This window comes from Eurypyga helias, unplaced genomic scaffold, assembly GCF_000690775.1.
Source record: "Eurypyga helias isolate BGI_N326 unplaced genomic scaffold, ASM69077v1 scaffold715, whole genome shotgun sequence".
Lineage (NCBI taxonomy): Eukaryota > Metazoa > Chordata > Aves > Eurypygiformes > Eurypygidae > Eurypyga > Eurypyga helias.
This window is the reverse complement of record NW_010251826.1, coordinates 33298-58322: the sequence shown is the minus strand read 5'-3', so window position 1 is coordinate 58322 and position 25025 is coordinate 33298. Positions and strand designations below refer to the sequence as shown.

At 43.1% G+C, this 25025-nt stretch overlaps 1 protein-coding gene across 1 annotated transcript in view; it reads left to right on the top strand.

The window, feature by feature from the left end:
• LOC104509999 (fibroblast growth factor receptor 2-like) overlaps positions 1-25025 on the top strand; it is a 66210-nt gene that overhangs the window by 9698 nt on the left and 31487 nt on the right. The window contains 5 exon segments of the mRNA XM_010152127.1: positions 8234-8500; positions 9198-9272; positions 16862-16995; positions 16997-17035; positions 24278-24401. Of these exon segments, the coding sequence (XP_010150429.1) occupies positions 8234-8500; positions 9198-9272; positions 16862-16995; positions 16997-17035; positions 24278-24401 (639 nt within the window).

Sequence of the window (25025 nt, the reverse complement as noted above, 5' to 3'; positions counted from 1 at the left end):
GGGCAGCAAGAGAGCGCGGGCCTTTGCGAGACTCGCTTTGCAAGTTTGTGAAGTGCCCTGTTCAGTGTCTCCGTGTTGCAATGTTTAATTTGTTTCAAGGAAAGCAATACGATTTGTAATTCTGAACGCCACCCAACAGGTCTTAAAAACCGTTTTAAAACCCCAGTTTAAATTTTGAGCTTGGGTCTATTAAACATAGTTTAATCACATGAAATAATCCTGTTTCGATGTTGCAGTGTTGAAGTACCTGGATTCATCTGATAGTGTGTACTCCCAGGGGAGCACAGGTATTTCAGACGTGCAGGGTTAACACAGAGGCTCTGTAAGAAATCCCAGCTCAGTAATAGCCCTTGTAACAATTCAGAAGCATTTGAACCATCTTCCATTAGTAAGGTCCCAGGAACCACTGCTACAGTAAGGAGGTGTCTGCAAGTTAAAAATAGCCCTTGGCATGTAGATGGTTGTGGGCCACCTGGAAGGGCAGATAACCAGCCTAGCTTTTAACTTCACGGCTTCTCTGCTGCTCGTCCTTTGCTCTCGGGTACCACTGGTGACTCTTCTCTCTGTGGAGCTGGAATTAAATTAGCTCATCTGATGCCTTTTGACTAGGTGTTGCCCTCTGGTTAAAGGGAGCCTCGTACGCCTTGAAGCTTTGAAGCATTTGGAGAATATCCTATGGTTTGTGTGTTGTGGGTAGCACTTTCAAAAGTGCTGAGGGGATGTTTTGGGGATATTGTTTCCAGTGACATTTTTTTCCAAATCCTGCTTTAGGAAGTGGGGGGAGATGAATTTCAGGGGAACAGGTCAGATGAGACTTCCAGATGAGCTGCTAAAATTAAGAGGATTTGTAGAGTCAAGTAAAAATGGGACCGCATACAAAAGAAACAACTGCTGACTTGCTTATAGGGAGTCTGAATAGATGTGCTCTCCATCCAGAACTAACACTTGAACATGCAATTGTGCAATTTTTAACCTCACAGTTGTAATTTTTCTTTTACACGTTGAGCAGTAATAGTCCCGAGCATGGCCTTCGGCAAACCTGTAAGAAAAAGGTTGTGTTTTTATGTTTGGATTTATGGTATGTTCTGTTATGTTTTTATGTTGCTCCTGAAATGCAAGTAAAGAACCTGAAAAAAGCTACAGATTGGAATAGATGCAAGAAAACATTGAAACCGAGCAAAATCCTTTGCAACTATGTGCTCATACTTTTTCCCAAGGCTGTATATCTACATGGAGCCTTTCCCAAGCAGACTTTAATGCTAAGTTGGACAATGGGAGTTGATTAAATTGCTCTGCTACTTGGTTATGTGCAGAATACAGTCAGGAAGATTTGATGTTCTGCTGTTGCCTAAAGTAAAAATAACGAGAAAATGATCCTAGTCTTGGATTCTGCTTTTTAGAGAGAGGAGATTAATTTTTTTTTTCAGCTTTTCATTTGACGTTCTGGCAAAAAGTGATACATTTCCCCTTTGTATTGTATAATAGATTACATGAAAAGGCTCTTCTGTAATGAGTTTGAGGAGTAGTTAATTATTTTTGAGATTGTGTTACATATGTGCAAGGTTTGCTTTTACTCCCCAGTACACTTAGCACAGAGACGATCGCTGTTACCTTAAGCAGCTGATGGAGCTTATGGCTTGAGCAGAAATGGCCAAGATTTGGTGCCTGGAACCAAAAGTTGAAGTCCTGAAGGTGTCCTGGAGTTTCTCATCATACTGGTGAAATTATAAAAGGCAGAACAGTAATTTTAGGGGTTTTGGCTGCTCAAGGTTGAGGGTGTTTTCTCCCTCCTTGGTTACTAAGTTTTTGTGCAGAAGTACTGATGCTTTGCTGTTTCTTGCTCTGTCCTATATCTGGAAAGAAATCTGCGGTGACTGTTGTATAGAGAAGCCTTCATCCTGTAAGGAGCAGACCGTGAGGCATGGGGACAAACAGGAAGAAATGGCAGGGCAGTTCCCAGCAGCAGGAGGTGGCCTCGCTGGTCTCTCTGCTGTTTACTTTGAACTTGGCATGCTCTGAGTCTTCCCTGGCTTGGCTTCCAAAAGCATAAAGCACACAGCCAAGCCCACGAGCATGTGATACTTGGCATTTTTGACGCATGTTGCGTGGTTGTGCTGCCATAACTCAATGATCACAGCTATAAAGACAGGTAGGAGCAAGCAGGCTGCAAGCTGTAGGAATTTTTAATCTCTTCATGAAGCCTAGACAAGTACACTTTTTTTTTTTCCCCTTTGGAGAAGGAGTCTTTCTTTAACCGCCGGGTGAGATGCATCAACCCAACTGCTTTGCAGCCATCAAACCCATGCTGAAGTGGTTCATGTATCGCACCCGACGTCAGCCAACACACCAGCATAGGGAACCTCATGAGGTTTGTCCCCACTGTTCTCTTAGGAGGGAGGGGTGTGATGAGTCCCTTGTGTCTGTAGCCAGAGCTAAATGCTGCTTGGGGGTAGTTACCTCAGGGAGTTGCTGTTCCATAATTGCTCATCTGCCAAAGAGCATTACACCAGGCAGATAGATGTAGTCATGCGGGGATAACTTCTAGGTGCATCTGCAGAACTTTTCTTGGCCGAGGGGTCCTGCACGCGGTGAAACTCTTTGCTGCTCACCAGAATTATTTATTTTTCTAAGTCTTCAAAGCTTAAGAAAACAAGTTAGTGCAGTGTAATATTTTCCCTTAGCCGTGCTGACATTGGCAAGGATTTCAATTGGAGGAGATTCACTTTTTTTATGACCTTAGTATATGTAACACTCAATAGGAGTTGACGTGATGCTGAAGGTCTGCGCTGTAGCAGGTCAGTGTGGCTGGAAGCTCTACACATGCAGAGCACCAGGCATGTATTATGTGGCAACACTTTGTTTTGCAAATGTTCACTTCCAGGGCAAAAGGGTTCTTCCTGTTCCTCAGATAATGGATATATATCTTTTTTTTTTGGTCTGGTTTAATCTCTTGTACCCTTCAGATGACTAGGCCCTTATAGAATAAGGATAACAGGGTTAAAGAAGATGCCAGGAAAAAAAATCTCAATTTATTTTGGAGAATCTGCTGCAATGTTTTGTGGAAATCTCTGCTTTCAAAAAGAGCAACCCAGGAGCTTGTTTTTAAGGAATGAGTGGACTCCTGGCCTGCCACATATTTATGTTTGCAACTATCCGAGCTATCTCTTCTGGTGCTTTGTGTTTGATGAAGTTTTTCTACAAGGTCTAGATCTTTTTTGGTCAGATTTGAACAATTAATGTGTTTATACATTAGAGAGGGGGGAAATGATTCCTGCTCTTTGGAGTGTTGTTGAGTGACAAGGGATTTTTATTTATTTATTTATTTAGTGTTCTAAGATTATTGAAGGAGCTGTAGTAACTTGGAAAGGAAAGTATTTTATCAGAACAGAGACTTCCTGATTATGCCTGGCGGAGGCAGAGCTGGGCAGAGCTGGCAACGAGTGAACGGAAACAGTGACGGCAGGAATCCAGTGACTTTGGAGAAGCAGCTGGATGAATTGCAAACGCTATTTTGTCCCCCGTTGCATAAGGAGACGTACTTAGCCTTTGTGGCTTTGGTTTGCCATTAGCTAACAAATCCCCATGGCCAGGAATAACTCTTTGCATGTTTAAACCAGTGGCCATTTCTTTGGCAGACTGAGTTTGGCATCCATCATCCTTTCTGAAGAGGACATGGAGCTACTCTTAATATTAGCCTGCCAACTTAAATTGGCAGAGAAGCCCATCAGCTTGTGCCAGGGAGATGGGAGAGAAGGTTGCAAACCTGACTTGATGATACCTGGGCTTCTGGGAGAGAGTGTGAAGGCTTGGGTTTGACTCACAGAGTCATGGGGCCCATGGCTGTTCTGCTTCAGGCATAGTTCAACGTCCTCTTTTCACGTTGGACATCCAGTGTGGTCTCGTTGGATCTTCCTCAATGACAGGAAAACCAGGAGAAAGGGATAGGAGAGGCAGGAGGGTTGGTAGTGGTTGGCAGCCTGGTGTTCCCTGTGGGGCCATTCAGTTTTGCAATGAACCTCTTGGATTCTTGACAGGTCAGGCCTGTTGACCCTTCTGGGCACGCTATGGTGAGTGTTTAGTTATTTACTAAAGCCTTTTGAAGCGAAAGTGGCTTGATGGGGTCTGAGGCTTTTGTGTTAGGGAGAGTTGTGTGAGAATCTTTGCTGGGGTTAGCCATTAGCTGATTGTTTAATTATTTGGCTCTGTAACTAAGTAACTAAATGCCTTGAGCCTTAAGATAAGCAGCTCTTTGTTAACATTGTAATAAATGGAGACAAATAATAATAATTTAAAACCTAAGGAAGTAGCAATCTCTCGTTTCAGTGACCGAATCTTGAACAGAAGCATGGTTTGGAATATAATTGCGTATCTCGCAATAATCTGGAACAGATCATTCAGGATGTCCCCAGTCCTCTATTGTGGTCATGGTTCTTATACAAATGTTATTTACACCCATTTGACGGCTGGGTGGCATAAACCATGCTGGGAGACTGTATGAGCAGGCAAAGAAAAAGTTCCCATCTGTTTATTTAACAGCAGCTTGGTTTTCCATGGCCGTATTGTTCCGTAGCTCCACCTGTGAAGTTTCAATACGCTGTGTGCACCACTATTGCAAATAGGGATGTAGGTGAGAGCAGACAATGGCAGAATCAACGGGCCCTCCCTTGTCCCCCAGTGTTTAAGGACACTGCCAGAAGTTTTGCATGTGCCTTTTTTACTTGTTTGCTTTTTAAGGGGTGAGAGACAGGTGTTCGTCACCTCAGGTAATGCACCTTTGCAGTAGGAACTAATGCCACAATCACAGGATTTGCAGGAGAACTTGCTTAGAAAGGAATCCTGTGCCACCTTCCTGCGGCCGTGCGGAGCTCGCCCAGCAGATTTACAGGCTGGCGGTGGTGGCTGAAGGACACTGTTTCCAGGCAGTTTCTGAGAGGGCTGGAAGAGCAGGGATGTGATGTCAGATCACCAAGCCTTGCTTGGTTCTGCAGGGCCATCTTCTCCCATCTAGCTATTTCAATAAGGGAAAATGCAGGAGGATGCTGCTGAAAACGTCAGAGGACGGGTACAGGCGATGGCTGAGCAAACTTGCAGCCTTGTTTCTTTGCTATGCTCAAAAGAGTTGAAGCAAGATAAAGAATCCTGATGTCAGCCTCAGGAGAACCATCGATTTGGTGGTATAGCCTGTGTATGAGTTCAGAATTCGTCCCTAAACTTCAGAGGGGTGTAAAAAATCCTTCTGCAGGGTCCTGGAGAGGGAGTTACCTTTGCAGCGTGGATTGTTTATGTGCTGCCGGGAATTTTTTAACAGTATAAACTAGGTGCTTTTCTCAGTGAAGTTGTTGGGCGGACTCATGTCTCAGAATCCCACCTGTTCTCTGTTTGCTTTTGGGCACCATTTCAAACCCACACTGGGAAAAGTTTATAGGCAAACATTATAAAAAGTGACAGTCTTAAGTGCTGCTACATTCTCGTTTGGCAACACAAAGGCTTACCTGAAATAACTCACTATTTCCAAGCATGACTTCATTATTTCATGACAACACTTTGTGCTGTATCTTCCCTGATGCTCTAGAGAGAAAGAAATGGAGAAAGATAATATTTACCAAATGCTAATACCTATTTGAAACTTGCTTTTCTTCTGTTTGCTAGTAATTTTCCATGTAAAAGTAATGTTTTTTTTTATTTTGAAATAAATTTCTGTTCTTGGGTTTGGATTTGTGTTGAAAGACTCAGTGCAAATTTGGAATGGTAGTTTAAAAAGAGATGAAATCAAGGATGGAAGGTAGAAAACAACTGATCCACCCAGGAGGATGCTGCAACTTGTGTGACGAGTTCCCTGGGGCTCTTCAGCAAAAGCTGCTAATGCACTTAAGAGGTTTGAGTGATCTTTACCCATGGTGGCTTTTAAAAAGCTTAAACAAAGACATTTTTAAAGACTCCTGTACGTTGTTGGCACAGCGTAAAATCTGAAAGAAATTTTCTTTGCAAGTAGTGTTACAAAGAAGCTTAAAAACTTCAAAGTACACTAGCTAGCTTTTTTTTTTGACAGTTGAATCTGAATTAAAAAAAAAACCCAAACCTCAAATATATTCAAATATACTCGTTACTTATATGAAATATATGTGGAAAGGAGCCCGTGCTCCTGGAAATTGGATTTCTAACAGCATAGTGTATTATTCAGTGAAACACTTGCATTTCAGATCTGTGGATTCTTGACTGTATCAGCAACCTATCAGAATTATAAGGAGTATAAAGCTGTATTGTAGCTTGTCCTAGACTTTGAGATGGAACTTTGCACACTACAAAGTTTATACTTTGTTATAAAATCTAAATCCAAGAATATTTACTGTCTCTATAATTGGTCTTGGTTAAATGGTTTTATCTCCTTCTCCTTTATGTCTTGGTGTGATGCACGTGTAAAATCTGTTGTGTGAAAAACCATGTTTGCCCTAGGGAAAAAGCTAGGAGAAGCTTTGCGAGGCCACATCCCTGGATCTGTTCTCCCTTCGCTTCAGGCAGACTCCCACTGAACTCCCCAAATTCACATGATTCCAGGCTGAGTGGGAGGAGAAGTTGGGCAGGCTATTTTCAAGTGCATCAGTGTCACCCAGTATTTGAATGCACGAGTGTCCCACTGGGGTGGTCACTTCTGGTACCCATAGAGTCATAGACTGTCTTGAGTTGGAAGGAACCCATAAGGCTCACCGAGTCCCACCCCCTGTGCCTCACAGGACTACCTACAACTGAACTACTGACAGAGCTCAAGCGTTTCCAAGCTGCCATCCAAGGGCTGGTTCAGGTGTAACACTTGTTTCAGGCTTCTCTGAAGGTGTGATACAAAAATGTCAATGCCCCAGGGATGAGGAACATGGGTTTCAGGGTTTTGGTATTCTTGGAAGCAAGGGTGGACACCGAGGAGTCACCGATTTTAATATTCCCTCGGGCTCCCAGCCAAACAGAAGGAGGTGCGTGCGTTATTTAGCTATGAGCACAGCTGGCGTCTGCGCGGGAAGGACGGGTGCACGCCGGGAGCAGCTCCCTGCGACGTGACCCTCCTCGTCCGCAAACACAGGATGCCTTCACGCTGCTTTCCCTTATTTACTTTTCATGCTGGCCTTGGCGAGGCCGGGAGGCTCATGGGAGAGGGATGCTGTGGTGTGGAGAGGGATAAACCAGCTACAAAAGCAGTCCCTGTGTCTGGCACAGCCCGAGTGTGTCCGAGGTGTGGTGTGGGGTCCCCCACTCTGTTCCCAGCTGTCCCAGTGGAGTCTGTCGCGAGTGCCCAGGGCTGCGGTTCCCTTTCCCCTGCTGAGAATCAACCCTGGAAGGGGGTGATGAAGACCTAGGAAATATAGGCAGATGTGGTTTTCGAAGGATTTTGCTTGTTTTTTTGAAAAAGAATGTGGTTTGACATTCTTCTTGTTATTTGGTTACAAAAGGGAACGGATGGATGAGCTGTTTAGTTTTGAACTTCTGCATATGCTGTGATTTTGTAAGCTTTGCTTGTGTTCCTGGGTTTCTGCTGTGTTCTGGTCAGGAGAGGCTCTGAACTAAGAAGTGAAGCAAAAATAAATTAAAGGAAAAAGTTACTGTCGCTGGGAGCGGAGTTGGCAGTGAAGACAAGTATGGAGACTCTGGGAAGGGTGCAGGGAGAAAAATAAAGAACATCATATATGCTGTGTATAGGAACTAATGTTTGTTAGTTTAACTAAGTGAAGGGGGTTTTGTCTGTCCTTTTCTTCCAACACAGCTCTCCAGCTTTATTTTAAAAAAGCAACTTACAAAATCAGATGGGGAACAATAAATATTTGTTTGAATCATAAACACAAATGCTGATCTATAAAACTGAGTTTGCTTTTTGACATCCTCCTGGCACCTCGAAATTCTTTGAAACCCCGTGCTCAGAAGGACTCATCTCGCTGGTCACAGGGAGCCAACTCTGGGGAGAAGGGTCGTGGCTTGGCGTGGCGCTTGGGACAAGGCACGTGCCGAGACACTGATCGAAAGGGAATGAGCTTTCTTTGTGGTTAACTTCCTGAAAATAAAGCCTATCCCATACCTGCCTATGGTTCAGTTTTAGGAGACCGATTGCTGGGCTAATCTGGATGAAACTTTTTTTATTGAAGATAACTTGATTTCTATGGATGAAAAGGGCCTTCACTGACTTTTGTTGGAAATTCTCTCCTTTCCCTTCTCTTTCTTCTTTTTTCCTCCTTTCCTTCCACCTTCGCAGAGCCGCCAACCAAATACCAAATCTCTCAGCCAGATGTATATTCAGCACTTCCAGGAGAACCGCTTGAGTTGCGCTGTCAATTGAAAGACGCCGTCATGATCAGTTGGACTAAGGATGGGGTCCCTTTGGGGCCCGACAATAGGACAGTGATTATTGGGGAGTACTTACAAATTAAGGATGCTACACCCAGAGATTCGGGCCTCTATGCTTGCACTGCTGTTAGGACCCTAGACAGTGATACTCTGTACTTCATTGTAAATGTTACAGGTGAGTTAAACATAGGTTTTTGCATGTAGAAGCTGTAAAATGTGATACAAAGACACATTATGATATAATGTGAAACAGCCCGCTCTGGTACAGCGAGTTGAGCTGAGTTCTGTAGTTATTTTGGGTGTTTTCCCGCTTCTCCTGACCCTGAATAGACTCAGTTTGTATATACTCCTTTTACATCATGGGATCTGTAGCAATTAACAGCTGCTGAATAGTCCTCTGTTTTATGCCACTATGACAGCATTAAATTATACAGGGTCGCTGCAATGATGATAAAGCCAGTAAAATGAACACAAGGTGTTTTCCCCCCCCACCCCCTCACCTGCATCAGAATAGGAAAAGTGGTATCCTACATCCTTTAAGTTTAGAGATAAATTGTTGTGGAGACACTCAGTTGTACTCAACTGAATGTCTAAGAAAAATAAAAATTGTAAGTGGAAAGAGATTTTTTTTTTTTTTTGGAGTTGGCAAGCTCCCTTTTGAAAACTTTGTAGCATTTCAGGACTATTAGCTAGTTTTCATAGTTTTCTAAGAGTAACACACATTTTGGGGCTGGATTTTCTTTTTCTATAGCTTCTGCACAACTAACATAACATCTGTTCTCCTTGATAGAAGATCTAAGATGTAGCATATTGGTTGATTTTTTTTCTGCAGAATAGGCTGGTTTAAAGACTTGATTATTTTTAATGTGCAGATGCTCTTTCCTCTGGGGATGATGAAGACGACAATGATGGGTCTGAGGACTTTGTGAATGACAGCAACCAGATGAGTAAGTAACAGCGAACAGCCAGAAGTCACTAGCAAGATCCACGTGGAAAATAATGTCCCGTCTTTCGCACTCCTGCCTTCAGAGCTTCTTAATTGTTAATTGCATGGGTTGTCAAACAGTGGTGTCTTTGTCCTTTTCCATTTTCTGTTTCCTACAGTTCGTAACTTGGAAAAGAAAAATAAACTAATATTCTTCTAAACACTCTTTACTGGTCTGTACTTTCTTTCTCCCTTCTTGCTAGCTCTTCTGCAGTCTTCTTTCTTCCTACACTGCGGTTCAGTCTTTGTCTGGTTTAGACTTGCAGATGAACTAACTTTCCTTGAACCTGAGCTGAAATCTGAAAGAAGAAACAAAGATCCAGCTCACTTTGTTAAAAAGTGGTACGGAAACTTTAAAATTAAGTTGTAATGAGGCAAATCCTTCAATCCTTAATCTTGGCAGAAATCTCTCCAGGGAGAATGAATTTGGAGACAATGAGGTTCTTTTGTCTGCAAGGGACCTCAAGGTTTTTCGCAAAGAAAGCAGTCCAGCACTAAAACCACATTTTATGTTACTCATGCATGATGAAAATGGGCTAAAAGAGTCTTAAAACTATCAGAATGTTAAACTTCAGTCCCTTTAGAGAATTTAGAAAGCTATTAATAGGCTCTAAATAGAGCAGTTTCTAAGAAAAAAAAAAAAGTGAAATTCATATTGGTTCCTTATGCCCCTGTGCACTGTTGCGAAATCCCCGTGGTCACTGCTAGTTTGCTATCGCTCGTGCTCCGTAAAGTCAGTAACAGGCAGAACACAGAAATCCTTCATGGGAGACGTCAGCTGGTTACCCAACGCAGTAGCCAGGTAGTGTCTTTACTCCTCAGCCCAATTAGTAATTGGCAGTTATACTGGATGCTCGAAACACTTGTTCGCATGATCAAGTACGAGCCTGACTTCAGCTCCCCTAGTTAGTCACTGTTGTATACGACTGCCCCAGTCTGAAGCTGTGAAACATTAGATGCTATTTAAAATGATAGAAGTTCTTCGCTGCCTGTTTGGCCCCTGCCATCTGTTAGTGTGATTAACCCGCTCTGATTCACAGGTGCAGCTTGAAGTGGCTGAGGTTAAGCAGCTGGAGGCTGCTCTGACAAAGGAATGCGGTGGCAAAGATAATTGGCAAGTTTGGAAAAGGGACACTGCTTTTAAAAGAAGTTGTCTAGGCGAAACCCACCAAACCAGGCAGTGTTGGCGTTCCCCTGAAAAGGACTCGTGGGTAGAAATTGCTTTTAGGAAACATCCCTATGTTACCACGTTAGAGCTTTGTTGGTGTTGGTGAGAAAAGGGCTTGCAGTGTTTTCGGTGTGCTAGCAGTGTGCTTCTAGTCTGTCCTGATGGCCTTGGTGGTTTGTTGTGAGCACAAACTTTGGAAGTGCATGTAGCCAAGGGCAAAAAACAGAAAAGGACCTGATCTCGAGGCAACTGTACTCTGTAATGTTGATTCCTGCCCTTGCACACAACAGTGAGAACTACCCAGTGGTGTCCTCTGTAACACTAGTGATGTTCGTGTAACATGAGCGATCATTTTAAGCTACTGCTCATCAATCTTGATTCAGGAGCTGGTGAAAGGCCATTGACAATTTCCGTCTGCCAGGGACAGGGTGTGTGCTTCATCTGGGGTCAGTCACACTTTCCCTGCTCAAACTGAAAGATGCCTCTAGAGCGTGAACATCTAAACGGATGGCGGGGAGAGCACAAACCCTCTCAGCGTAAAAGGGGGAAACTGCAAGAAGATAGATTGCTCCTGAGCAGAGCATTGCACAGGCAAATCCCCATGGGATTGCTTTTTGCAAGGTGCCCGCAAACTGCTGGGGCTTCTCTTGCGAGCTGCAGATGAGCCAGGGAGCAGCGCAGCCTTCCTCCCCGTTCCTGAGTGCTCGGCGGGAAGGGCTGCAGCCGGATGATGGTGGCACCGCATCCCTGCAAGCCGTCTGTTTTCAATGAAAAGTTGCATCATGGTAACTCAGTTGGATTAATGCAATGCTGCTGAAAGAGGGTTGTGATTTGGCAAGATCAGAGCTGTATGAAAGTTAGGGGTGGGACTGGGTTTGCTTTTGCAAACCACTGAAGCTTGCGTATCTAGTGTCTTCTAAGCCTTCCCATCAGCATTCTTCTGGATTTTTATATTGTGTCCTAAAGGCCACATCTAATTTAAGATCATGGAATCTTTTAGTTTGGAAAAGACCTTCAAGATCATCAAGTCCAACCGATAACCCAGCACTGTGGCAGCCAGCACTAAACCATGTCCCTCAGCACCACATCTATGCATCTTTTCAGTGCCTTGAGGGATGGTGACTCCACCACCTCCCTGGGAAGCCCCTTCCAATGCCTGACAGCCCTTTCCAGGAAGACATTTTCCCTAATATCCAATCTAAACCTCCACTGGCACAACTTGAGGCTGTTTCCTCTTGTCCTATTGCTTGTCACCTGGGAGAAGAGACCGCACACCACCCTTCTCTGCACCCTCCTTTCAGGGAGTTGTAGGGAGTGATAGCCTCCAACTGAGCCTCCTCTTCTCCAGGCTGAACCCCCCCAGCTCCCTCAGCTGCTCCTCACAGGACTTGTGCTCCAGACCCTGCCCCAGCTCCGTTCCCTTCTCCAGACATGCTCTAGCCCCTCAGGGTCTTTCTTCCAGTGAAGGGCCCCAAATTGACCCCAGGATTCAAGGTGCAAGACACAATATTTTTGCAAGGCAGATTGAAAAGCGAATGAGGAGTTGAGGGTTAGTCTCGTTCCGCCCTGAACGTGGATGTGGCAGGAGTGGTGTGCAATGGCCAAATGCCTGCTACCACCTTCTGCCTGCATCAGGCAGACCCTGGGCAAGTCCAGGATCTCTCGAGAGTCCCTGGTTGCTGCTCTTTAAGAGAAGTCGTTGAGCGTTTCCTGAATCATGGTTTGAGATTTGCAGATCTAAAACAATTTGACTGATAATTTACATACAAATTACAGCTGCCATCATTAAGGATAAGCAATGGAAGTTGGTCTGGCTATGCCTTTACTGATGGAAACAAAAGGCCATAGTCTTCAAAGGTTGTTCCTTTTTTGATGAAACAATTCTGATAAAGTCCAGCTGTCCTGGCATGTTAATTATGATGTGATGAGGCAGGAAATGGCTGTAGTGCCTTCCACAGGAAGCTGAACCTTGGCATTCTCATTCTTGCATATTTAAAACTAAAGCAAACCTTTTAGAGCTGTTTTATTTACGATGATAAGTATTCTTTTCTGCTTTTTTATTTTCTTTGCCTCTGTTACAGATATATTTTTCAGAGGCCAGGGTTTTCAAGCACGGGCAGAGGGGCTGTTGAGGAAATCTAGTGTAATTTTTCAAGGCTGCCCAGAAAATCCAACTGCTCTGGAAGTCAGCGGAGGCTGTAAGTGCCTCTGTAGGCATGAGGAGCAACTCATTCTCGGGAGAGGAGGGCACTCATGTGTACACATGTGCATTTGACCATTTGCCCTGTGTGTATTTTTAAGTAAAAGGCATGCATAGCAGATTTCACTCTGCGTTTGGTGTCCTTTTAGCTTGACAGAGATTTTAAATGTCTGAAAAAACCACTGTGGTAGATTTGTTCCAGACTGCATCCTGAATAGCTTTTTATTACTTCCAGCTTTTGTTGAAGGGATTAGTGCTTGTGGGGAAGGTGCAGGATTGGTTCCACTGCAAAATAGTCCCCCTCTTGCCACAAAATGGCTTTGTTGGCAACTCAGTTTTTCCCTTTGTTGCCCTGAAGTGGTGCCCTAGCTTGGTTCTGGAGGGCCACCTCCCAGGATGTTGATGGGAACTTCCATTTACAAAGCTAAGGGCTGATCGTCCGTTCCTACTGACAGCAGTGGAGATTACGTTGTTGGTACTTTGCCTTGTCCTCATCACGATTTTGAGAGGTAGCCCTAATTTAAGGGATTTCTATAATCCTGACTTGGTGCTGGCAAGGCAGCAGCTGTCGTGATGTTTGCATTGAGGTCCACCAGCAGTTATTTAGTCTGGAGACCCCTGGGTAGCCCCGAAGATGCTGCTATTCTGCCTTGAATTCTAGTCGGGCGACTGGAAGCTTTATGACTTTTTTCCTTATCACCCTTTAAACAATTTTTTCTGGGCCAAGCAATGGTAAATTGGCACCAAGAACAAAAAGTATCTAAATGTAATCCACATGCTGTTCTTTTCATGCCTTGAAGAATTTCAGAAAGGATGAAACAAGGTTCAAATTCATCAGATCCTGTAGAGTGGAAACCCACTCAAGGGAGCAGTAAAAATTGGATGTTGCCTAGAAGTGTTTTTTAATTAAAGGTCAAATACAATAGTACTGAAAACCTCGTGGGGGGGTTGAGGTAGTCATTTCAGGTGCACCATTGCCTGCTCGAGGTGCTTGTCAGGCATGCTTGGAGTTGCCTACTTTTGTGTTTCTTTGTATCAGATAAATCCAAATAAAAATTGAGGCGTCCTGTAGTGAAGTGGTCCCCTGGGCTGCCTAATTTCAATTTCACATGCAGGAGATTTGCCTGATTAGATGTAATATATTTGCAGTAGAGTGCAGTGTGGGTCAGCAGGGTATTTTCTTCACTAATGAGAGCTCTAAAAGCAATCAGGAATTCCCACCCGTTCCCCTGCTGCTTGTTAACCACTGCGTGCCAGAGTCTTCCCGGTCGTTACTGGGAATCTTCAACAGTGGTGCTACCTACTTCCACCTGTCTCGTGAGCAGTGATGCGATGGACACGGAATGTGATGGTATACATTTGCTAACTACACTTGTTGTTGGTTTTAGTGAATCTGGATGTTTTTCCTCTCAAACAGACCAGTAAAAGGTGCTTTCATGTAATCGATAAAGAGAAATGCTGTGGGTTAGTTGGATCAGTCGCTGTATGAAAGCACAAAATGAGGGTGAGCGTTACAGTCTGTGGATGTTGTTGCCTTTTTCTCTTTTCCCTTAAAAACGCTGAGGAGCTGCCAACATACGTTGCTACTACCTAGTGAAAAATGTTAGGGTGTCCTGAAGTGTTTTCAGGCGTTGTTTTCGACATGTGATGTCTGCATGTTTTTCTCCAAGCTGTCCTGTAATTCGGGACCATTGCAGGTCATGCCGAGGGTTGTGCGAGGGGAAGCTTTCCAAGCTGTCCTTTCTCTCAGCCCAGGGGGTTTCCTTTCCCACTCTCTCTGTGACCCAGAACTGAGCTTTTCTTTGTTCCTGCCTGCATCCTCCTGGCCTCTTCTCTGCTCCCACCTCGTCCATAGAGGAAAGCTTTTCCTACCTGTGCATTTGTTGTATATCGGTATCAGTCTTACCGTAGCACTTCTCTTCTAGGAGAAGGGTTTTTTAAGGGTAGGAGTTGATGGAAAGGGAGGTTACGTGCAGGAAAACAAGAGGATGAGCTGCACTATAATATAGTAGAAACCAGGCTGCATGAAGCAACCTTGTTTTGGGGAACTGTTGGTGGCTGGATTCTGACCCACGTGGATGCCCTGGTCCTGGGCTGCTTCCTGGTGGGAGCTTCTCCAGGGCTGGGTCCATCCAGCTGTGAGCTGTGGAGGCTGTGCTTGCCAGCGACTGCATCCAAGCTTTTTATGCTCTATACGTGTGAGAAGGCGCATGTGATGGACGCGGTGAGAAGTGACTGCACAGGCTGCAAAGTTACTGGGTTGGCATTGCTTGTTTGGGGTCAAATATAGGCATTCTGCTCTGAGATACCAATATGACTGTTCTGGGTGGTTGGTTGGCTTTGACCTGCCACAGTTTACTTTGACTTTGTGAACATTGTGGGTAGGGCCCAGGAGTGGTCCCCTTACATTTCCTTGTGGAAGATGTTCAGCAGTCTAGAGAAAATGTCCTTTAAATATATCAGTACCAGCATGTACTTCCACCTTTGCCTGGTATACTTCTGATGTAATTTGGTATTTGCGTGGAGTAATTAATTCCTTTGGTTGGCTCTGTGTAAAGTCATCCTGGTTTTAGCAAATAACGTTAACAGTGATTTTCCTTGCATCTCTAATTCGTTTTGCTCTGTGTAACAATTTCTTAGTGTTGCAGTTAAATTTTCAATACTTGCCTGATTTTCTATTTTGATTACATGGACAAATTTGCTTTGCTTTTCTACTTCATTAATTTTAACACTAATTGCCACTTCGGGCAAAAAAAAAATCACTTATCGTTCTTAGCATCATTATAAGGCTTGAATGTTTTCTTTATACTGAGAGACGTTGTTAAAGGATTTATTCTTGTATTTTCTATCCAGCTGTATTTTTATTTAGGGAGGGGGGTAGCCGGACTTCTGAGTTTGCACTGATTGTAAGAACTGCTATAAATATTTGAGGAACGGAAGAGTTTATTTATAGTGGAGTGTTAGGCTGCTAATGAAGGAAATGAAACAGGGCTGAGAGAAACAGAGTTATTTTTCTGGACCCCTCTAGTCCTAAAAATTCCACACTAATCTGATTTGCTTCAGGAAAACTCCATTGTAAAAGAAATTAATGTTTCCTCCTATTAAATAGATCTTGAATCTTTAACTTTTTAAAAGCTGTTATGGTGAGGCAACTGACACGATGCCATGAAGACGCTGTGCAATGTAGCCAAAGTGGTGCATGGATCCTGAGCGTGGGATATCCTTGTATATGGATCTGGCTATCCAAATTTACTTCTTGGAGGATAAAAACAGATGTGTAGTTGTATGTTTTGTTCTACTGTGTTTTCTGTACTGGTACGTGATAAATGACTGAGGACCTGGATGAGACGGGGGAGGTTTCCGTGCGCTTCCCATGCTCCTTGTGTGACCACAGGCAGGGCCAGGGCATGGCAAGGATAAGTGAGAGCCTTGTCTGGAGCAGCTAAAAGTGATCACTTCAGCAAATACTGGCTGAGAGGAACTCTCTTTTTATGTCACAGTGTTGGACGTCACTGAACGTGTGGGCTTTGACAGGCTCATGAGAGTGGGAAATCTCTGCAGAATGATAAATGCTGTTGCTGAGCTTTGATCCACATTTACTTATTCAGTTTCTTTCTCTTTGGTTAAGATTTTAGAAGTATATTCCATTTGTAAATATATTCTAGTGGTTTGTATGACAGTAACAGCACAGTTGACCTTGCCATCGTACACTGTAAGCTTTAGCATGCTGCCAGGCAGGTAGGTATGTTTATCCCCCTTCTAACAGATGCAGAAAGGTTAAAGCTGATGCTTCCAGCAGCTCTTCTGACTTGGTCTGTCTGGCTTCACAGCGAGGTCCACAAATTCAAAGTTGCTGAGCACTCACAGTGACTCAACTCGGGGTCAAAAGCGTCTGATCATTTGAATCCATTGAAAACTCTATCCCTCTGTCTTACTTGACGTGCACAAAACAAAGGATATCTGTGGTTAATTATTGGAATTTTGTCATAAATTATATACTCAAAGCTGCAGACTGAGCCGTTGGCAAAACTCTGGTCAACACTTGCGACATACAATTTCCAGTCGCGAACTCTTTCTAAACCACGTTTAAAATGAATACGTGCAGTGTATGTCTGTGGAAGGGGCTGGAAAGGGAGCTCGGTTTCCAAGTGCTGATGTTTCTGGATGTCTCCTTTTGAAACAGGGGCACCTTATTGGACACATACGGACAAAATGGAGAAGAGGCTGCACGCGGTGCCAGCAGCAAATACCGTCAAGTTCCGTTGTCCGGCGATGGGAAACCCAACACCAACCATGAGATGGCTGAAAAATTTTTTTGAAAGAGTTTAAACAAGAGCATCGTATTGGCGGATATAAGGTATGTTCTCATGATGTGATTTTGCAATTTCTGTTCTTGACCAAGGCTGTTATAACAAAAAAAAAAAAACCAAAAACAAAACCAAAACAAAACGAACAAAAAAACCCAAACCAAAACCAACAAAATACCCAGCCCAGAAACTTGCTGAAGTCAACAGAAAATCTTTTAATGGCCTTGGATCAAATGTAGAAGCAAAAAAAAAAAAAAAAAAAAAAAAGAGTAATTGTTTTCTTCTGGGTAAGGGTGGGTGGTTTCTTTGGTGGTTACTGAGCACTAATTCAGTTTTTTATTTTTTTCCTCAAATTCAAGCCTGTAGCATAGCAGTACGTCTAAGGATTATTTATAGAGACTTATTTGGAAAACTAAAGAGTGATTTTGCAGAGCAGAGTAAGACTATTTTGCTCTATTCATTTTCAGATGTATTGTTAAAAAACATGACCATCCGCTCTGGTGATTGTAGGCAGTTTAATAAAGGAAGGGTTGGAAGTTAAAAGTTATTATTTTCTGTAGAGTTTATGGTCTGTGAAACTGAAATGGGAAGCAGAATTTGAGGGAAAGGAACAGCAATTACTTACAAGGGTTTGTTTGAATTTTAAACAGCTTCAGATTAGATGTTTTATTCCAAATTGGTGGTTACTGATTAAGAGAGAGTTTTAGGGAGGCCAGCTAGTGCGGTGGGTTTGTGCACGGACCTTTAGCCTCCTGGTATCTTCCTAGGTCAGGTCAGAAGTCAGTTTTCGGTCACCTTATCCTGCTCCTCACAGGGAATTGGAGTGCGTGACTTTGATGGCAAATTGCTGTTCAAGCACTGCCCTTGCCATCCTGCCCCGCATTTCGGAGTTACCGTAACCTCCTTGTTGGACCTTCTGTGGGTGGATCCTCATGTACCCGATACCTCAGCAACTTCTCTCCAAAGATGAGAAGTTTCTGAGCTAGTCACGTCGTGTCACAGTTGTCAGCTCCAGCCTACAACTTCTGCTGAGGAGCTCAGAGCGATTTGTAATGGTGATTAAGACAGAAGTTAACAGACTTTTCCAGACGATGCAGTAAGCTCAAGACGGAGTCCTAGGGTCTGCCTGCCCCGGTACCGCACCGCTGCCTTGCCCCAGTGATTGCCGTATTTTTGGGGTGCCCCGTTTTGCGATGCCCTGATGGAGTGAGGGTGTATATTGCTTCGTGTTCTGTTGACTCAGACCCTACTTGGTACAAAAAAATATGTTTTCCAGTGCAGAGGAGGACAAGCTGTAGTCTCCTTTCCTCTCTAGCTAGATTTACTGTACAAAGTGTCAATTTTTCCAACGTTTGTGTTAGCAGAGAGTGAAGCCCAGAAAATCTCCCTGCATGAACGCTAATTATCTAAGTAGACTTTTCCATCTATGTTTGCTTACACCATAAATTACTGTTGCTTATGAGTGTACACCTGGCAGCACCTTCTGCCTTTCATAATGCTATGGAGTGTTAACGAATTGGCCACAGTTCAGTGATTTTCACCTTTCTCAGTGCTTTTTTTTAAAAACAAAAAAAAGCGCCAGTTAATAAAAACCCCAAACTAATCCTGTCTTGGAAAATAAAAGTAACTGTTTCGGTACTGAGACATTATTTTAAGACTTTCCATCTTATGAAGGGGAAATCAAGATACCACTCTTGAAAGCCACGGCGGAAAATGCGTGTCTTGCAAGGCAGGATGGAGATACCTGATGTTTGGGTTTGGGAGGGAGATCTTTGGCGGGGTAAATCAGCCCACATGCGGCCCTGTACTGCCACTACTAGCTTGTGTAAGGGGTCTGGGTGAGCTCATTGAGACTTGTGCCCATTAAGTGGCACAAATTAAGTTTTTGGTCATGTGTTTTAAACACCTACAATTTCCTAGGTATGTATGTACTCTGGTAAGAAACCACAGATGCCTGTTTCTAAAGCCAGCTGGATAAGTGAAGTATATACCTATAATTCTAAACCATAACTTCTTTCATCTCTTTAAGGGAAAAAAAAAAAAAAAAAGAGGGGACACAGCTGTGGATTTCAGGCTTTCTTGTTGTTCAGAAATACATCACATTTTAAATGATCTGGTAGCATTAGGCTTCTCAGTGCCATTTTGCTTACCAAATCCAGGCATATTGTAGATTCTGTCGGTGTTTTACATAGCCACCTCTTTAAGATGGAATCTTGTTTTCAGTGAATTGAGTGTTAAAGAATGAGGCCTCTGGAGCTTGTGGAGGCTGTGTCCTCTTCTTGTAACAGAGGCAGGATGGAGGTCACTGTGGACTTACTCAAAATTATTCTGGAATAAAGAGGGAATTGTATTTTCTTGATACCTCTGACAAACTTGTAATGAAGGAATCCTCAGAAAGGACTGAGTCTTTCCATGCTGGTCTGTGCTCAGCCAGATATTAGAGGAACTCATGATAATTCTTGTATGCTAGCTTGTCTTGAACCTGAGCTTTGCTGTTTGTGTAACATTTTTGCTGGAGATCTTCATATTCATAATCCTTTGGGCAAGTAGAGTAGCTGGAACCAAACTTGGCCGAATCTGCCATCACCAGTTGATGTAGCACCATCCATCCCTTTCGGAAGAGGCAATCATCCCTTGAAGACTTTAGGAACAAAGTAAAGGGAAGGAAAATGTGAGATTTCCAGTAATCCTCCATCCACCCCTCTCCTGCTGCCTTGAGCTAAGAAATCTCTTCTTTGTATTCCCATTATCGCAATCAGATAGTGACCTGTAACACTTTGTCCCTCTGACTGGGGAATGTCTTAAGTCAATTTGCACTCAAGACAGGCTAGCAGGAGGGTGTATGTGCTGGCCAAGATAGCTTCCAGAGCGAAATTCCTCCACCGTGACTAATTCTGGGCGGTGAATTTCAAAATCAAACCTTTTATGATTTTTCAAGGTATGCACAAACTTCCTACAGCAAGGAGAGAAAGGGATCAGTTATTGAACATCTAAATCCTTTTCAGTATTTTTGTTTTAATCAGTCTCTAAAGTGACTGATTAGCTCTTGGTTGTGCATTTAAAGGCATTTTATATGTTCTTTGAGTGAATAATCTCTATCCTCTACGAGACACCACTGGAGCCTTTACTTTTCTGTACACCACCCAGAAAGCAAATGTACTTCTATCAGTTGGTACTGTTTAAGTATTAACAAGTGCGTGTTTTCACCCATGCATTTTGATAAGCTTCATCACTACAGACGTCTTATACACATTTAAATTCAGCCAGGTAAATACAAGGTAAAGAAAGATTTCTGCCCATATGGGAAGCGTAAAGCCTGTGACTTTTGTATGGATAGTCTGCACTTGTTCTCTCTGCCTGAGCAGTACCAGTAGATGTCTGACCTGTGCTGATTTTGTAGGGAATCATATTTTGGTTTGTAATTCTTCTTTCTTTTGAAGTTCACTTAAAATTGACTCCGTTTTACCTTTTTTTTTTTTCTTGAGTGATAGCTTTTCATGATATATCTGTTCACTGAAGACATGTATTTTAAAATTAAATGCAATTTTTTAATACGATAGTCCAAAAGCAAAATGTTTGTATGAAACATTCCTTGCCCTCTCCTAGATTTCTGACTAATATTTCTTGGCAGTTCGATTCCAGTTGAGGTTTCCCACCTCTGAGCTATATCTTAAGCGTACAGTTGTAAACATTTGATATTGATAATTTAGTTTGAAAAATTAATTGTTTGGAGAGACTGTTTGGAAGAATTTGTTAAAAAATTGATGGAGAAGGTGGCCAAAAAAACCCCACATTAGTAATTTGCTGGAAGTGTCCATGCCTGGTCAGGAAGAAAAAAGCATGTTAAGATTATATTTATTATTTCAATAAATTACCATTTGTTGGTATGAAGCACAGATAAAATATGAAAATAGGTATTGCAAAGCAATTAAAAAAACCCCAAAACCAGGAAGAGGGCAAAAGCAGGTATTAAACTGTGTTGACAAAGTATCTGAAGGGTTGAGCTGTGATTGGAAATACTTGGAATGTGGTTGTTCCCTGAATTTCCTTATGTCAAGAAAAGGCAATGACAGATTGGAAGGGGTTCCCTGAAGACCAGGTGATGGAGTGGGTGGGCGTTCTCCGGGATTTTGAAAGAACTTAACATGAAGTAGGGCTTCAGGGAACAAAATAGGAGAAATAAGAGGATCGTAGCTGGCAAGGAGCTAGCCAGGTTGGAGAGCTGGAAGAGTTTCCCACAACTGATGTCTGACTGTGGACACTTGTCCTTTTCCGGACTCCATCGCCTGGTGAAGATGCTCCAGCTTTCAGCCGCTTTTTGTTGCCCTCGTGTTTTTTCCTATTGGATTAGTTCACATGAGCTCCCTAATATGTCCTGTCTGCCAGATGAGCTCAAGTCATCTATGTAAACAGCTTAAAAAGACCCAGCTGATATTAGACAGGGAAACATATTAGGGAATATTTGGAGAGTGGTAGGAATGGTGTCTTCAGTTAGAAGGGCCCAAGTGAGCAACCAGGAGGGAGCTGATGGCTTTGAACTGCATTACAAAAGAGACCATCTACTTGCAACCGCAGTCACAAAGGTATGGGGTTGCTTTGGTTTGGTTTGGTTTTTTTTTTCCTCCAGAATGTTTTCCGTTTGTGTTGTGGTCCATCCGTATGCAGAAGCTGCCGTAAGAACTGTGTGCTGTGGGAGCATTGCTTTGAACCTCTTTTGAAACTGGCGTTTGCGTGTGATGTTGGTGCTGGATGTCAGTAACGGCACCACTTTTGCTGCCCAAAGACCGGCTTTACTGGGACTAGGTAGCGAAGGCAGGTAACTCAAAATGACCACGTTAACGACGCCCGTGCAATCAGGGTGTTGCAAACAGCGTGGCCGCAGGGACGTGCCACAACCGTAGCGTGCCTGAGAGTGAAAGGTTCAGTTTGGGAGCCTTCGGCAGGAGATACCGTCATCCCCAGCCAAGGGGAGTTTTTCTGGGCTTTGCAATGCTGCACTTGTCACCAGAAAGCACTAAGCCAGCAAGCTGAATCTAGTTGAATCCAGATCCGTGACATAAATCCAGTTGTGTGACGATGTGTCATAAATGCTTTGGGCCTCTGCAGCAGTTGTTTAGCTTAAACTGAAGAGGCTTAAGCTGTTGTTTTATTATAAAGATATTATCTCTTCTCGTTGGAGTTACAAGAAGGGAAATTGCACAAATATTTTTAATATTCCCATCCAGTGTATCCACTTGTGGCTGTAAGTTAGTGATGTTTTCTTATTGAATGCTAAACAATTTCTTGTGTTTTCCTATTGAATTAATTACTTACAGCTTGTTACAATTTTAATTTTGCTTTAACTTTTATGGAAACATGATCTGCTCTTCCTGTTTTGCAGTCAAATTGGTTAAAAATGCTTGCTCTGATTCGAAGAAGTGTGGTGTAATTTGTAATGGCAAAAAGTTCAGGTCACTTTGACCAACGCTCCCTCAAAATAGCTCACTAAAAAAGTAAAATACTCAAAATATGCAGCTGTTGTATTTGTCGTTTACCGATGGTTTATGACAGTAAACCCAAACTTTGATATTCAAGGTTGCTTAGCAGAATAACGAGACAATAAAATAACATTGATAAACTCTTTCTAGCTTTATAAACTCATTTCTTAGCTCTTCATAGTGTGGAAAAAATATAATCAATATATAGTTTCGATGTATGAAATGTCGCTGAACGGCCAATAAACTTTTCAGTTGTACTGCACTGAATTACTACTTTCCATTTGGCTGATTAAAATGACTGCACCGTGGGGCCATGGGGAGAGTAGCTGTAAATTTGGGCTGGAGATTTTGAGGTCGTGTCACACATTTCTGTGACATTAGGTTGGCATCCATGCCCTTCACCTGCTGTGGGAGTCTCATCTACATTTTCTTTGTTTTTCAAAGCCCACATGGCCAGTGTTTAGCTGATATTATTAGCCCATAACCTGGCAATAATAGTAATATCTAGCTAATGAGCTAATCACTAGCCTTGGGGACTAGGAAAGCCACAAGCCCCTTACAGAAAGGACTTCTTCCAGGCTTTGAACCGAAGGCATTTTTACCTCCAGCAAACGTGAGGGATGAGTCTTGGCACTGGGGATGCAGCCTTGCCTGCCTTTTCTGGCTGGAGAAGGACCTACAGAATAGTCAGGCATGAAGCAGGATTTCAGAGCTACAGTTGTAATGATCTTTTAAGAATGTAGAGTTACTGGAAATGTCACTGAATGACCAATAAATTTTTCTGTTGTACTGCACTAAATTACTGCTTTCCATTTGGCTGATTAAAATGACTGCACCAGGTTGTGTTTTATTCCATTTGCTAAAAATACGTACTTTGCAATTTAAAAGTTGTACATCACAGCTACGTAACGTTAAGATTTTTGAGCGCTTTGTCAAAAATGTAATGCTAAAAGAAGGGATTAGTGGATAGCCAGCAAAAGGTCGTTTTGTGAGCCAGCTTACGGTGCAGGAAATATATTTGTGTACCGGATGGCTCCATATCCTTCCAGTATTGGACCGGGTCCTGTTTTCTGCAAGACCAGTGCCAGCGTTCCTTTTGAGTTCAAATGGGAACAGAATCAGCACCTTTAATACATTCTGTCTGAGAAGGATTGTATGAAATAAATGTATATCCTTATGCTCGGTTTCCGTGAGGATTTTCTTCAGGCACTTCTCACGAGGCAGCATCTTCATTTCTTTCTTGTGGTACCCCGGAGCAGCAAGAGATGTGGCCACTCTGTGTGTCTGCGGGAGGGATCCCAAACCTTGCCCTTCTGTTTCTCCAAAACACGGGCTGTGTAATTGAGCTATTAGAGAAAGATGGAGACTTGGATGTTAGGGGGTCATATCCATCCCATATTGCTGGTGGGTAGTTAGTATCATTGGATGATGGTTTGGAGACGGATGGGAAATAGCCTGCGGGTGTGAATGTGCTTTGGAGTGGGTTGAGAGGTAAAGCCTGGCAAGACAACTGCTGCTGATGGGTGCCACCTTCGTAAGCCTGGTAGGGGCTGAGTGTTCACCGATGTCTGCAGCGCTCACATCAGGGATGAGGTGCATTTATAGCAGAATACATGAAAGCTTTCACTGCGGCAGCCGTGCTGGACCTGATCAGGAAGAAATAAAGTAGTTCAGGGCCCAGAACTGTCAAATGAGCACAGAAGAGGCTTTTAAAATGGATTATGAAAGGTTAACTATTCAGAAAGCAGTTCTGGAGGGGGAGAGGGTGAAGCTATGCTTTTGAAATTCACCACCTCTCTGTTTACAACCCGCCAGGTCCGTAACCAGCACTGGAGTCTCATCATGGAGAGCGTGGTCCCGTCCGACAAAGGGAATTACACGTGCATAGTGGAAAACCAGTACGGGTCCATCAACCACACGTACCATCTCGACGTTGTCGGTAAGTGAGACTCGGTCACATGTAAGGTGATGTTTTCAATTCATGAGTTTCTCTTAAAATCTTTAGAAGTAAGCTGATAACATTTTGCATTAATTAAAGATAACTTTATATATTCATCTGTCTCGCTCGTGCCTGTAGGACTAATCTACCCATGCCTTGGCAGAGGTGTAATATCCATGTGTGCAAATGAGCTTGTGTTGCTGTGACACGCCTACAAACTTACTGTGCAGAACGAATAATAAATACTGATGCAATTTTAATCACCAGTATTACAGTTTAATTATTACTTGTGCAATTGCACTAACAGATTTCAGTAACTGCAGTTATGAAAACGGTCAAGTGATCCTTTAGGTTGCTGTTGTTATAGCTGAAATTATTCTTTTTTTTTTTTTTTTTTTTTTAAATGAAAAGCTAGATACTGACCTGGGTGAAGCTAGTGCAGATCTGGAGCTTCCGGGAAGGTACTTTGCATTCCGAGCAGTAGAGCAGAGATCCAGCTGGAGCCTGTTGTATGGGCTCTGAGCAATCCCTGAAACACAGATGACACAAACTGTGAAGAAGTGTTTTACCTGAAGACAAATTCTAAAAAGCTGTGTGAATTCTTAGTAGTAGCAAAGCTGTGAT